Source organism: Symphalangus syndactylus, chromosome 6 (assembly GCF_028878055.3).
Source record: "Symphalangus syndactylus isolate Jambi chromosome 6, NHGRI_mSymSyn1-v2.1_pri, whole genome shotgun sequence".
Taxonomy (NCBI): Eukaryota; Metazoa; Chordata; class Mammalia; order Primates; family Hylobatidae; genus Symphalangus; species Symphalangus syndactylus.
The window spans coordinates 48,403,395-48,419,285 of record NC_072428.2 but is presented as its reverse complement, the minus strand read 5'-3'; the positions used below and the strand labels follow the sequence as shown (position 1 = coordinate 48,419,285).

Sequence of the window (15,891 nt, the reverse complement as noted above, 5' to 3'; positions counted from 1 at the left end):
AAGTGTTCCCTTTTCGCTACAGCCTTGCCAGCATCTGTTGTGTTTTAACTGTTTAGTAATAGCCATTCTGGCTGGTATGAAATGATATCTCATTATGGTTTTGATTTACATTTCTCTGATGATTAGTGATGTTGAGCATTTTTTCATGTTTGTTGGCCACTTGTCTCATACATTTCTGATGGCAGTGCAAATTATTACATTCACTTTGGATATCTATTTGGCAATGTCATCTAAAGATGAACGTACACATGGCCTACGATTCAGCAGTTTCACTCCTGCATATATCCAACAGAAATTAATACACATATATACCAACAGACATGCACAAGAAAATTCAGAGCATTATACTTAATAGCCAAAAACTGGAAATAATTCAAATGTTTATCAACAGTAAATGGGAAAATTGTAGTTTAGCGAAATGATAGAACATTATATAAAGAAGTATTAGTGAACCACTGCAATAATAAGAGTAAATCTCAAAAACATAATGGAGAGTAGAGAAAGCAAACTCGAAAGAGTATGTATCATATATTTCCACTTATGTAAAGTTTAAAAACAGACAAAAGTCATCTGTGAGATTAGAATCCAGATAGTGGTGACCTTTGGAATGAGACAAGGTAGTGACTGGTAGAGGGCATGAGGAGGGTTCCAGAATTCCAGTCTGTTCTATTTCTTGATCTCAGTGATGGTGACACCAGCAATACACACTTTGTGAAAGTCATCGCACTGCCATGATTTCTACACTTTCCCAATGACTATCATATTTGAAAAAAGTTTACATGGGGGGAGTTCCTTACAAAGAAAATTATAATTAATTTCTTCTAAATGTAGAAGGAATGAGGAAAATAGGAAAGTCACCATTCTAGCCAAATAATAATAGCTGTAATCAAGACCCACCAATAGATGCCAAAATTAATGGGAGAAATTTTAAGGAAAATCAGGACATTTACATAGTCTCAAAGTGTCTCCCCCAAAATATATATTACTTACAAAAGGAAAATAATAGCTTCAACGTGGAGAAGCCTGGCAGACCCCACTTTAACAAAGTGACCAAAGTAACATTTCCAATAATAACACATATTAACATCGTGTACCTCCTAATATGATGCACTAAGAAGGACACATCATCTCTGTAGCATTTTTCTCAAAAATGTGTAACTTCAAAACATCAGACAAATCCAAATGGAGGAGCATTCTGCAGTTTACCTGACCAGTACTTTTCAAAGGAGTCAAGGTCATGTAGGAAGAAAAGGAAAGATAAAGGGAATGTCTGTCAGAGATTGGAGACTAAGAAGACATGACAGCTAAATGCAAAGTGGGATCCTGGATTAGATTCTAGAATATAAAAGGAACATTAGTGTAAAAACTGGTGAAATCCAAATAATGTCTGTAGTTAAGCTAATAGCATTAAACTAATGCTAATTGCTTAGTTTTAATAACTATACTATGTTTATGTATGATGTTAACATAAGTAGAATCTGGGTGAAGAATATACAGGAACAGGAACTTCTTTATAGTTTTTTGTTTTTGTTTTTGTTTTTTAAAGATGGGATCTCACTATGTTGCCCAGGTTGGACTCAAATACCTGGGCTCAAGACATACTCCCACTTCAGCCTCCTGGGTAGCTGGGACTACAGGCATGTGATATTGTACCAGGATCTCTCTGTAGTATTTTTGAAACTTTTCTATAATTCTACAATAATTTCAAATTTAAAATAATTATAATACAAATATACTTAACACTACTGAACTCTACACTTAAGTGATTAAGATTGTAAATTTTGTGTTTATACCATAATTTAATTTTTTTTTTTTTTTTTTTTTTTTTTTTTTTTTTTTTTTTGAGACAGAGTCTCGCTCTGTCGCCCGGGCTGGAGTGCAGTGGCGCAATCTCGGCTCACTGCAAGCTCCGCCTCCCGGGTTCACGCCATTCTCCTGCCTCAGCCTCCGAGTAGCTGGGACTACAGGCGCCCGCCACCGCGCCCGGCTAATTTTTTGTATTTTTTAGTAGAGACGGGGTTTCACCGTGGTCTCGATCTCCTGACCTCGTGATCCGCCCGCCTCGGCCTCCCAAAGTGCTGGGATTACAAGCGTGAGCCACCGCGCCCGGCAATTTTTTACATTATTAAAATATATGCACTTTATTATATATAATTTGTATTATATATTATTAGATATAATAATATATATAAAACATTATTTATATGTATTAATATATCTAACTGTCACCCCAGGGCACAAGTAAAGATACATTGCCGTCCGAGGAAGGGTAAAAGAAAAAATATCTTCTATCCCTTAGAATAGGGGCAGGAAAAAGTTCTGGGCCCAGGATCACATACCAATACTATTAGATGTCTCCTATTCTTAGGGCAGGGTCAAGGCAACCCCTACTCCTGAGACTCAGGGTCATAGCACCTGCCTAAGACTAATATGCATAAGAACGACCAAAAAAGCTCTTTTTCCCACCCCCAATCAGTCTAAGAAACATCAAATAATAAGCAAAAGAAATATATTGCTAGGAGAGAAGTAAAATCACTGAAAAGGCCTTACTCCTGACACTGAAAGTCATAGCACTCACCTAAGATTAAGAATTGTTGGCCAGGCACAGTGGCTCACGCCTGTAATCCCAGCACTCTGGGAGGCCGAGGAGGGCAGATCACGAGGTCAGGAGATCAAGACCATCCTGGCTAACACAGTGAAACCCCGTCTCTACTAAAAATACAAAAAATTAGTCAGGCACTGTGGTGGGTTCCTGTAGTCACAGCTACTCGGGAGGCTGAGGCAGGAGAATGGCGTGAACCCAGGAGGTGGAGCTTGCAGTGACCTGAGATCGCACCACTGCCCTCCAGCCTGGGCAACAGAGCAAGATTCCGTATCAAAAAAAAAAGAATTGTTAAGGCCAAAAAAGAAAGCCCCTCTTTCTTCTCACACTTCAATGAGCCTATGAATCACTAGAAGATCTTTTGAAAATGAAGATTCAAATTCAGTAGTTCTGGGGTGGGCCTTGAGATTCTGCATTTTTAGCAAGCCCCCAGATGATGCCAGTGTGGCTGGGCCACAAACCACATATTGAGTAGCAAACTTCTAAAGAACTTTAGTGTTAACCAAGAGAATCCCTGTTGGCTTGAATGACCCTAGCCCTTCCTCCAAAAAGCCTTTTCGCAAAAAAAGGTATAGAAAGAAGTTAACTTGTTCAAATGTGAGAAATAATCAAAAGAGAAACAGCATGATATTGAAGCAGAGACTATAAGAAAAAAAGGTTTCAGGGAGGAAATAGCATATTAAGAACAGTGACTATAAAAATGTTGCTATGAAGCCAGTAAAAATTGTGGCCAAAAAAGAAAAGCCAATAATTTTAAATACCTATGAAGAAACTGCTCCTCTAAAACAAGAGTACAAAGCACAAATATAAGCATTAAGGAAATATATAGTTAAAAAAAATGAAAGTTATAAAATACTCCCTACCAGAGTTCACAAAGGATATTGAATAATAAATGAAATTATTACTACAATGGTGTCCCTATCAGAACCATTAAAGAGGAGAACATACTTTTTTTTAGAAGTCATTATGAAGTTATTATTTACACAATTGTTAAAGTACACAAATACAGGGGCAATACAAACGCACAGCTCAGAGACTGGTGACCAATGCACAGGTTGACACAGATGTCCTACCTACGTTTCCTGCATACTCCTCTTTAATGGTTCGAATAGGGACACCATTTTAGTAATGACTCTTCTTTGCCAAAACATAGCGACAAATAGAAAATAGAATAAAGAAAAATAAAACAGAAAATAAAAGGTTTAAATGACCACAGAAAAGTTTTAGACTTGGAAAGCAAACCAAGAAAATCCAATGTATATAACTGATCTCTTTGAAGAAGAAATACAAAATTATACATGCATATATACATTTATTTTTTAAAGACAGGCTCTTGCTATGTTGCCCAGGCCGTCCTCCAACTCCTAAACTCAGGTAATCCTCCCACTTTAGCCTCCAGAGTGCTGGGATTACAGGTGTGCGCCACCACACCCAGCAAAATTATTTTTTAAAATTCAAGAAGGCCGGGCATGGTGGCTCACGCCTGTAATCCCAACACTTTGGGAGACCAAGGCCGGTGGATCACCTGAATTCAGGAGTTCAAGACCAGCCTGACCAACATGGTGAAACCCCGTGTCTCCTAAAAAATACAAAAATTAGCCAGGCGTGGTGGCAGATGCCTGTAATCCCAGCTACCCCGGAGGCTGAGGCAGGAGAATTGTTTAAACCTGGGAGGCAGAGGTTGCAGTGAACTGAGATCATGCCACTGCACTCCAGCCTGGGTGACAAGAGTGAAACTCTGTCTCAAAAAAAAAAAAACATTTTCAAGAAAAGTCTAATGAAATAAGACCAGAATCTACAGATAAACACAATTTGCACCAAAAATAAGTTAAAGGTACAGTGCTTAAAAATGAAGAAATTAAACTGTCATTATTTGCAGACAACATAATGTGTCAATATAAGGTCCAAAAAGTCTGCTCTTAAACTATTAAAAAATAAGTAAATTTGGGGAAATGACAGTATAGAAGACCAACATACAAAAAAAAATTAGATTGATAAAAAGTTAGTTGTAAAAACAATTAGAAAATAAAAATTTAAGACTCACACTTAGAATTATATTAAATACCATCAACAGATATGAACTACAAAATATTGCTGTGAGACATCAAATGTATATAAAAAGTAGAGCTATATACAATCAATGTACATGGATTAGAAGGATCAATATTATAAAATTGTCAGTCCTCCCAGATTTGATCTATAGATTGCATGCAATTTCAATCAAAACCCTAAAATCCTCATGTTTTTCTTATAAATTGACAAACTGCTTCTAAAATTTAAGTGTAGATGTGAAGGACCTAAAATAGCCACAAAAATCCAGAAGAAAAGTTGTTGTTCTTCCACTACCAGGTGGCAAGACTTATTACAAAGCTACCATAATAAAAACTGCATGGTATTTGCCATGAGAATCTACAAATAGATCAATGGAAAAGAATAGAGAGATCAGAAGAGACTTATGTACACTTGATTTATGATGAAGGTGATACTGCAGAACTGTGGAGAAATGTTGATCTCTTGGATAAATAGTATTAGATCACCTGATTATTGCTAGTGGGAAAAAATAAAACTTTATCACACATCATATGCAAAAATTAATTCCTAGTGGTTTACGAGACTAAATATGTTAAGTAAAGCAATAAAGTTTCTGGAAGTTTATATAGAAGATTATTTTATATTCTCAGGATAGAAAATGTCTTAAACAGAAAATAAAATTATTAATCATAAAAGAAAAAATGAGTAAATTAAGAACTCCTTTATCAAAAGGCATCAAGAGACTGAAAAAAAAGCCAAAAAAATAAGAAGAGATATGTGTGACACATATTAACTGATAAACAACCTAACACCCAGAATATTTTTAATATCCTATATATCAGTAAAGTTAAATATATTTTTATTAACTGAAGTCCATACTTTATTCAGATTTCCTTAGTTTTTCAAGAGCAATTTTAGGTTTAAAGAAAAATTGAGTGGAAAGTACAGAATTCCCACATATAGTCAACAATACTGTATTATGTGCTTAAAAATTTATAAGAGGGTAAATTTCGTGTTGTTTTTTTAACACACACAAAAAGAAAAACGGACACGGGAACATTTTTGGAGGATTGTTATGTCTTCTACCTTGATTGTAGTGATGGTTTCACAGATGTATGTGTATGTACAAATTCATCAAATTTTATATATTAAATATGCACAATTTATTGTATTAAACTAATTATACTTCAGTAAAATTTTTTTAAGTACAGAAAGTTCCTATATACCCTCTCCACCACCACCAACCCCTCACAAAGTTTCTCTTATTAACATCTTGCATTAGTGTGACACATTTGTGATCACTGATGAACCAACTTTGATACACTATTATTAAGTACAAGCCACAGTTTACATTAGGATTCACTCTTTGTATTGTATAGCTCTATGGGTTTTGAAAAATTTATGTCATGACTCCATCATTATAATATCACACAGAATAGTTTTACTATCCTAAAGTGCCTGTGCCTCCACCTAGTTATCTCTCCCTGACTCTCGTTGAACCCCTGGCAACCACTGATTTTTTAATTGTCTCCATAGTTTTTCATTTTTCATAAGAGCATATATTTGGAATTATACAGTATGTAGCCTTTTCAGACTGACTTCTTTCACTTAGTAGTTGCATTTAAGGCTCCTCCATAACTTTTCATGCCTTAATTGCTCATTTATTTTTATCACTGAATACTATTCCATTATGTGGATGTATCACAGTTTGCTTATCCATCACCTATTGAAGGACATCTTGGTTGCTTCCAAATTTGGGCAATTACAAATAAAGCTGCTATAAATATTCATGTGCAGGTTTTTATGTGAACATAAGTTTCCAACTCACTTGCGTTAATATCTAGGAGCATAATTGCTAGATCTTACATATAGTAAAACTATGTTTAGCTTTGTAAAAAACTGCAAAGTGTCTTTCAAAGTGGCTGTACCATTTTGTGTTCTGACTAGCAATGAATAAGGCTCCCATTAATCCACATCCTAACAAGCATTTAGTGTTGCCAGGATTTGGGATGTTAGCCGTTCTAACAGAGGTGTCATGGTATCTTATTGTGGTTTTAGTTTGCAATTCCCTAATGACATATGAAGTTGAGCGTCTTTTCAAATATTTATTTGCCATCTGTGTATCTTCTTTAATAAACTGCCTCTTCCAATCTTTTTACTCACCTTTTTTCTTTTTTTGAGACACAGTCTCACTCTATTGCCAGGCTGGAGTGCAGTGGTGCAATCTCGGCTCACTGCAACCTCCATCTCCCGGATTCAAGCAATTCTCCTGCCTCAGTCTCCTGAGTAGCTGGGACTACAGGTGTGCGCCACCATGCCCGGCTAATTTTTGTATTTTTAGTAAAGATGGGGTTTCACCATGTTGGCCAGGATGGTCTCGATCTCTTGACCTCGTGATCCACCAGCCTCGGCCTCCTACTCACTTTTTAAGTAGACTGTTTATTTATTATTGAGTTTTAAGAGCTATTTGTATATTTTTTTTACCCAAGTCTTCTATCAGATATGTGTTTGCAAATATTTTCTCCCAGTCTTTGGCTTTTCATTCTCTTAACAGTGTCTTTCACAGAGCAAAAGTTTCTAATTTTCATGAAGCCAACTAATTCTTTTTTTATGATTCATGCTTTTGCTGTTATATCTAAAAAGTCATCACCAAACCCAAGGTCACCTAGATTTTCTCCTATATTATCTTCTAGCAGTTTTTATTAGTACTTTTGTATTTTACATCTAGATTCATTTTTTTACATGTGGATGTCCAGTTATTTCAGCACTGTTTGTTGAAAAGAGTAAACTTTCTCCATTAAATTGCTTTTGCTCCTTTGTCTAAGATCAATTGACCATTTTTGTGTGGGTTTGTTTCTGGTTCTCTGTTCTACTCCACTGATTTCTCTATTATTTTAACAATACCATACTGTCTTGATTACTGTAGCTTTATAGTAGGAAGAAGTTGGATAGCAGCACTCCTCCAAATTTGTTCTTCTTCAATATTTTATTGGCTATTCTGAGTCTTTTGCCTTTGCACATAAACATTAGAATCAGCTTATCAATGTCCACAAAGTTATTTGCTGGGATCTTGATTGGGATTGCATCGAATCTACAGATCAAATTGGGGAAAACTAACATCTTAACAATATTGAGTCTTTCTATTCATGAACATGGGAAATCTTCCCATTCATTTACAGCTTCTTTGATTTCTTTCCTCAGAGTGTTGTCATTTCCCTCATAGAGATCTTGTAAATATTTAATTGGTTTATATGTAAGTATTTTTTGGTGCTAAGGTAGATGGTGTTGTGTTCATTGCTGGTATATAAGAAACCAATAGAATTTTGCATATTAGCCTTGTATTCTTCAATCTTACTATAATTACTTATTAGTTCCAGAGGGTTTAAAAAATAAATTATTTGACATTTTCTACATAGACAATTTTGTCATCTGTGAACACAGACATGTTATTTCTTCCCTCCCAATCACTATATCTTCTATTTCCTTTTCTTCTTTTTTTAACTTTTATTTTAAGTTCAGGGGCACATGTGCAGGTTCGTTACATAGGTAAATTTGTGTCGGGGTTTTGTTGTACACATTATTTCATCAGCCAGGTGTTGAACCTACTACCCATTAGTTATTTTTCCTGATCCTCCCATCCCTCAGCCTTCGATAGGCCCCAATGTGTGTTGTTCCCCTCTATGTGTCCATGTGTTCTCATCATTTAACTCCCACTTATAAGTGAGAACATGTGGTATTTGGTTGCCTGTTCTTGCATTAATTTGCTAAGGATAATGGCCTCCAGCTCTATTCATGTCCCTGCAAAGGACATGATCTCATTCTTTTTTATGGCTGCATCCTTTTCTTCTTTTATTGCATTGCTAGGATGTCCAGCACAAAGTTGAATAGGAGCGGTGAGAAAAGGCATCCTTGCCTTGTTCCCAATCTTATGGAGAAAGCATCTACTTTCTCACAATTAAGTATGATTTTAGCCATAGGCCTTTTGTAGATGTTGTTTATCAAACTGAAGAAGTTCCCCTCTATTCCTAATTTGTTGAGAGTTTCTATCATAAATAGATGTTGGAAATGTTTTTCTGCATCTATTGATATGATCATATGATTTTACTTCTTTAGCCTGTTGATGTGATAAATTACATTAATTTTTAAATACTGATCTAGCCTTATATACCTGAAATAAATCTCACTTGGTCATAATATATAATTCTTTTTATACACTGTTGGATTCAATTTACTCATATTTGGTAGAGGGTTTTTGAGTATATGCTCATGACAGATATTGTTAACATTTTTAAATGAATAAAAAAGTTAATAGTCAATTCACCAAAGGGTGTATCTAAATAGCCAATAAAGTTTTGTATAGACAACCTCATTACTCACAGGAAAAATGCAAATTAAAACCATGATTATGTAACCACAAGAATAGCTAAAGTGAAAAGATTGACAATACTAAGTGTTGGCAAGGATTTGGAATAGTGGTAACTCTTACACACTATTAAAGAAGATTAATACAACCACTTCAAAAAATTGTTCACTTTTATCTTCTATAGCCAAAGACATATATATCCTTTGACCTGGAAATTCCAGTTTTAGGTATATCCAACACAAATGAATATATATGTGCAGAAAAAGACATTCAAAATAATTATGGCAACATTATGTGTAACATATAAAAACTAGATATTGAGGGGAAGAGGCCAAGACACAACAGAACATTTATGTACATTTTTAAAATGGGAGAAAACTAAACTGTATGTGTATGTAAATGCTTGCCCAAAACCTGGCACACAACAACAGCTCTAAAATGTGTTAGCTTTTATTATTGTCATGGTTTCTGCTACTCTAGTAGCAGTAGCAGTAGTAGGTCTAAACCTTATATTTCCCCAAATTATAAATGTTACAATTCTTATTTTATAAATTGTTTTAAACTGACTCTTGGAAAAGAATTGAGCAAAGGTATATAGCTAGAAAATGGCAGATCCAGTATTTAGATCCAGTATTTAGAACCAGGTTTATTAGAACCAGTGTTCCTAATCTTTCCAGTAAAACACACTGATTCTCACCTCAATGATATTTTGTGCATATTCAACTAGCAATAATGACTATAAGTAATTTATGTTTATTATTTCTAGCCCATAAAACTGTTATATTATCTCTTGCATAATTTTGACATGCTTATAACACCAATATAAGTTCTTGTGTTACATTTGCTTTTGTTGCCCGTGAAATCCACAGTCAGGCACTATTTTCATCTGGTGGAGCCTTGGTATGTAACTCCAAATTTATCCTTTCCTTCTCCCAATTGCCAACATCCATGTATCAAAATCTTTAATTATATAAACTTAATTTCAGATTGAGGACAAAGAGGTCCCTAGACACACATTCAATAAACCTTTACTATACAGTATTCTATGCCAGGTTTTTGCACAGGTCTGGACACAGCATGATGAATTCAAAATGTATAATCCTTGCCTTTCTTACATGTCTGTATCCCTATAGCTTTAGGCTGTAAAAACAATTCCTGGAAATGTTTCCAGAAGCCCTCTCTGAAATAACCAGGAAATAGTATATTGTATAGGAAAGAGTAAAATGTCAGAATCAAATGCTTGGTCATTAACATATAAGAGGAGCTATGGAAACTGTACTCTATACTGTAGGAAGTCATAAACAGCCTCTGGGGATGGTACTAAAGAACTTGGTGGTGCATGGGGCTGTTCCTAAGGACTCACTGCACATTTGCCCAGGTCCTATGTTTATATCTTCTGATCGTCTCGAATCTAATTCTCTTTTCTATTCGTTCTTTTGTCCTTCACTCCTTCTAGTACCCATTAGTCTTGATTCTCCTCTCTCCATCCTTTTTAACTTTGTCTGTCTTTCCCCATCTTCCTGTCTGTCCCTTCACCCCTTCATTCCTCCAACCCTTCAGCGTGATTGTCCCCATTTCCCTGCTTCCCATCCCACTGCACCTAACTTCCTCATCTGTTTCCTCTGTCCCTCTGCCTTTTCTAGTAGAAGCCTCCTTTTGTGTTCCTGCTATATTATCTTTGCCCTCCTTCTGTCCATGGACAGAAGGACATTTTTGCTCCTTCTTAGGTCCGTGACTCAAGCTGCTTTTGACAGAAAATAAATTCTGGCTCTGTGATTTCTTTTCATTTGAATGTTTTATCTTGAATGATACATTGTTCATCTGAATACCTTTTACCAGATTCTTTATTTTAGCTTCATATAGGGAGAATTCCAAATCCCAGGTCCTGTTGTGCTTCATAGATTCCATCTGTTCTTTAAAATGCTTCAGATCCTGTGCTAAACAGGGAGAAATCCTGAAGCAGAACTTGAGCTCCAAGTTCGAGAAGCTGTCTTTTTTCGATATGTCCAATAAAAACTGCATAGTGAGGGTCATCTCATCATTCCTTTCCTGCTCCTTTACCTCCAGCAGCCTTTGCACTTCTCTGCGGGACTCTTTCCCCAGCCGGCTTTGGTCCTCTTTCACCAGGTAAGACAAGGCATGAAAAAAGTCCTGGAAGCTGATGTGGCGGAAGCTGTAGAACTTCTTGATGGCAAGTCCCAATTGGTAGTCGTTACTACTCAGGAAAGCAGCAAGCCTGGGGCCATCTAAATTATGTTTCCTTAGCTCAGCTTCTTCAAATAGGAACCTCTGGTGCTGAATCCCTTCAGCAGCTAGGGAGCACAGACTCCTCAGGACCCTGTGCCGGGAAAGCTCGGAGCAGCCCCCATCATCATCGGGCGGCAGGAAGGTGGAGACGTAAGCCATGAAGATGTCAGTGCTGTTTCTAGGTGTCTCTAAGACAGCTTTGCCTCTCTCCATCTGCCCCTTCAGCCAGGAGCAGACCATCCAGCAAATGCCTGGAATCTGACACGCTTTGTAGAGAATGTCATTTTTCTGTACAATGTCGAAGGCACGGGCAGCTTGCTTCTCATCCGTGAAATAGGAGCTGAAGTACCTGGCCCTCTCCTCCTCAGAGAAGCCTAGGATATGGACATGGCGTGCTTGTTTCAGCAAGGGCTCCAGATTCCTCAAAGCCAGGGGCCGGGTGGTGATAAGAAGGGAGCATGTGGGGAGTGTATGTCTCCTAATTAGAAGGTGCATCAGGCTCTCCTTGGGACTCAAACCCCTCTTCTTCAACTTTTCTTCAAAGGGCCTCTGCAGCTCATCAAAGCCATCCAGGATGAACAGGAGCCGCTCCGGCTGCCTCAGAATCTCTGTGACAGGGGCTTGATTGTCCCCGCAGCACCAGAAAAGGAGCTGCTCCAGTTTGCTCTCCAGCAGCAGGACCACTTCTTTGCAGCTTACATAAAAGACATAATCAAACCGGCCTGGGTACAGAGTACCGGTGGCCCAGTCCAACACCATTTTTCTGGCGAGAGTTGTCTTTCCAGTGCCAGCCGACCCCTGTAGCACAACTAAGGATGGGGCCAGGGAGGGCTTTTCCCCTGAATCAAATAGAGCCTCCACCATGACAGAGTCCAGCTCCTGCTCCGGGATGGGGCAGGCAAGTGATTCTGGGCTCTCTGAGCTGGGCTTGGCCACCAGGAGCACCTGGTTGTATCTGCCATTGACTCCTGCTTCCTGCCATTCCTCGAGGCAGCACACATGCTCTCGGTATATTTCTCTGTAATCTGAGCCAAACAAATGGGATGTTAGGTGGTGAAATGGGAATTTTAGAAGGCAAAATGGCCCCTCCAAACTGACTCTGCTCATTAGTCTTCTTGTATGTCTCCAACTTGGATCTCGCTGAGATTATAGTTCTGGCTTCATGGGGAGGGGCCACTGTATGTGTGCATGAGTGTGTGTGTGCAGGTGCAGTATGCATATGCACATCTGAGTGTGCAAGGGTGTGCTCTGTGTGTGTGGATATTTGTGCATGAATGCTGGTATCCACATGTGCTCATGGACCTTTGTGTACTGTTGTGCAGGGAAGTCATGTCAGTGTGCATCAGCAAGTGTGTGTCTGTAAGAATACATGTAAGTGCAAAATGCCTGTGTGAGAGTGCATGAATGTCTGAGTGGTCATGTGAAATGTCTCCATGTGAAGAGGTGAGGACAGAGAGAGGGGAAAGGAAAGGGATGCCTGAGGATGATGAAGTGATAGGAACCTTGATATAGTTTGGATGTTTGTCCCCTCCAAATTTCAGGTTGAAATGTGATCCCCAATGTTGGAGGTAGGGCCTAGTGGGAGTTGTTTTTGTCATGGGGGCAAATCCCTCATGAATGTCTTAGGGCGCTCCCCATGGTAATGAATGAGTTCTTGCTCTATTAGCTACACAAGAGCTGGTTGTTTAAAAAAGCCTGGCACCTCCTCCCCTCTCTCTTCCTCTCTCTCTTGCCATGTGACACACCAGCTCTGACCTTGCCTTCTTCCATAACTGAAAGCTTCCTGAGGCCTCACCAGAAGTCAATGTTGACAATATGCCTCTTGTACCACCTGCCAAACCATGAGCCAAATAAACCTCTTTTCTTTATAAATTACCCAGTCTCAGGTATTCCTTTATAGCAATACAAAAGGGAGTAAGATAAGCCTGTTCTTGGGAAAGGACAAGCCAAATGCTAAAGATAAACCAGCTTCTCAGAAAGAGCCATGACTCTGGGTCCATGAAACCCTCCCATTTGTATGTAGCAGAGGAGCTTTCAGGCATGAAAGGTGCCTATGGGAGGGAGCAAAGGCACCAAAAGATCCCCCTCTCCCCCCAGGCACCCATAGGAAGAACTAGGAGGCCATGAGGTTCCACACCACCCATTCTGTAGTGTGGTTCCTTGAGAGATCAGGGGCACAGAAGACTTAGAAGCAGCCTGAGCTGCCTGCCAGGAAGCAGCTAGGGACAGGTCTGACCCCTACATCCTGATGCTATTTCTTCTGGTTAGTGGAAATCCCTTCACCAACACCCTCCCAGTCTCTAAGCCCCTTTCTTCAGACTCTCCCCTTCTCTGCCACTGCAACTGGAGGTAGGAGGTGGGGAAGAAAGACTAGTCTTTTCTTAAATAAATCCCAGCTTTGGCTCAGTCCCGCTCCTGACAGTTGTTGGAGCCCTCAGGTGGAGACCACCAAGGACTCTGGGGCACCAGGGACTAGAGGACAAGGTGACAGAAGACATAAGGTACAGGCTACAGGCAGCTCTGGAAATGCCACGGCGGGAGGGGAGTCCCAGTGCCATCCTGCCCTCCCCTTCCCCGCTCCACACTCACCATGCAGACAAATGTGGCTGAGCTGGTCCACAAGTTCCAACAGGTTCATGACCTTCAAGCCCTTGAGGACAACTTTCACAGCCTCCTTTTCTCCATACTTTGAAATCAGTAATTCTGCCAGGTCCACCGGAATCAGGCCCCCCAACTCCCCTCTGGCCAGTGGGGGCTGGCCCTCAGACAGGGTCATATCCCGTAAGTAGAACTTTAACTTCTTGAAATCGTTCTCCTCAAGGTCACTCAAGGCCCACAGCAGTGCCTCCCGGGGGTTTCTGGCCTTGGCCATGGCCATGGTGATCTGACGGAAGGGTCAAGTCCAGACCAGAAGACCAGTGACCTGGAGAAAGAGGCAAAAGGAGAGGTCCACTGCTGAGAGGCCCACCCTGCTTTCTGGGGGCTTGGCAAGCTACAGAGCGGAGGCCAGGGAGAGATGAGATACATGTGCAAAGCTCCAAGAAAGACAAGCAGATGAAACAGCAGGGGAATTTTCCTAGTCATTCCCCTCTGCCTCTTTGTCCGGTGACACGTGACTGTGTTGGCAAATGGGTAGGAAGGTACATAGGTATGTTAATCTCTCAATCTCTCTCTCTCCCAAACTCTATCTCTGTCTCTCTCTCTCTCTCTCCTCGCTCCCTTCCTCTTCCCCTCTCACAAACATTCTTTATTAGGCTCTGTATGCCTCCTTAGATGGATGGATTAAGAAAAAAATAACTTTAAGTTTTTTATTTATTTTATTTTTTTGGGAGACAGAGTCTCCTTCTGTTGCCCAGGCTGGGGAGCAGTGGCATGATCTCAGCTCACTGCAACCTCCGTATCCCGCATTCAAGCAATTCTCCTGCCTCAGCCTCCCAAGTAGCCGGAATTATAGGTGCCCACCACCATGCCCAGCTCACTTTCGTATTTTTAGTAGAGATGGGGTTTCACCATATTGGCCCGGCTAGACTCGATCTCCTGACCTCAGGTGATCTGCCCGCTTTGGCCTCCCAAAGTGCTGGGATTACAGGCATGAGCTACTGTGCCCGGCCAAGTTTTAAGTTTTAAAAGTGAGCCTGTCCCTGGCTGTGTGAACCTATAGAGAGCTGGAGCACATTTGCTGGAACTGCTGTGGTATGGCAAGAAGGTAAAAAAAATCTACACTCAACCCATTGGCCTCACATGTCAGCCTCCTGGCCTCAGTCACACATGGATTGCAAAGCTAGAAGTCTCCTAATTCAAATAAGGAAACAAATCCAGATAATGATGCGAAGAGGAACCGCCACCTGTGAGTGCTGACTTTGTGCCAGGTGATTTACATATCCTTTTTGATCATCTCAGAAACCATCTCAGGTACTGTTCCACATGAGAAATTTGGCAGTCAGAGAAAAACGGTTTTTCAGAGTTTTCCAGAGCTAGGCCACTGGGCAAAGAGGCAGGATTTAAACTGTGATCTATGCCCTGGGTGGAAGAGAGAGACAGAAAAAACTCAAAAGATAAACAAATAGAAGACAGAGTCAGGAACCAGGAAGTTAGGCTAAATGTTACCAGAAACTGGAGACATGTATAAATACTAAAGTAACAGGGAAAGGAGAGCAGGATTTTGAGTTGTGTTTCTAATGTAGAACTAAAATGTAGGCCAGGTGGCAGTCTTTGGAAAAGAAAAGCAACAATTAATAGAAAGCCTTCAGAATCCAGAAATACGCCTGTGACCTAAGGCCCATAGGGAACCCATCTCAGTAGTACAATGTCACATTCATCACTGAGAGTGTTCAAAAGATAATTTGGGAACACAGAGAGTTGTTGCGATTCAAATACCAACATTTTGACTACATACTGACAGAGAAAGAAAATGTTTGGAACATGTTAGGACACATGGGACTTTGGCTGTGAGTCATAGCCAGTTTGGAAAAGCAGGCCTGTGAAAGCGGGATGAATTTACAACAAAGCTTCAGGCTGCATGGGAAGACTCAGGGCTTCCCTGCAAATTTCTGATGTTGGCAGAGCTATTTAATAATTCAGGAAAGAAAAGACAACACTAGAACCTGCCAAGAAGATGTCCAGTCTAGGCTGCTTGCCACAGTTCAGA

At 39.7% G+C, this 15,891-nt stretch overlaps 2 protein-coding genes across 3 annotated transcripts in view; one reads left to right on the top strand and one right to left on the bottom strand.

The window, feature by feature from the left end:
* Window positions 1–15,891, top strand: part of EIF3F (eukaryotic translation initiation factor 3 subunit F) — a 91,517-nt gene that overhangs the window by 43,932 nt on the left and 31,694 nt on the right. The window lies entirely within an intron of this gene.
* On the bottom strand, window positions 9,152–14,291 carry NLRP10 (NLR family pyrin domain containing 10). Its single transcript, XM_055284648.2, has 2 exons — window positions 13,833–14,291; window positions 9,152–12,268 (listed from the first exon to the last, which is right to left on the bottom strand). The coding sequence occupies exons 1-2, from the start codon at window positions 14,119–14,121 to the stop codon at window positions 10,449–10,451; spliced, it is 2,109 nt and encodes a 702-aa protein (XP_055140623.1). The 5' UTR covers window positions 14,122–14,291; the 3' UTR covers window positions 9,152–10,448.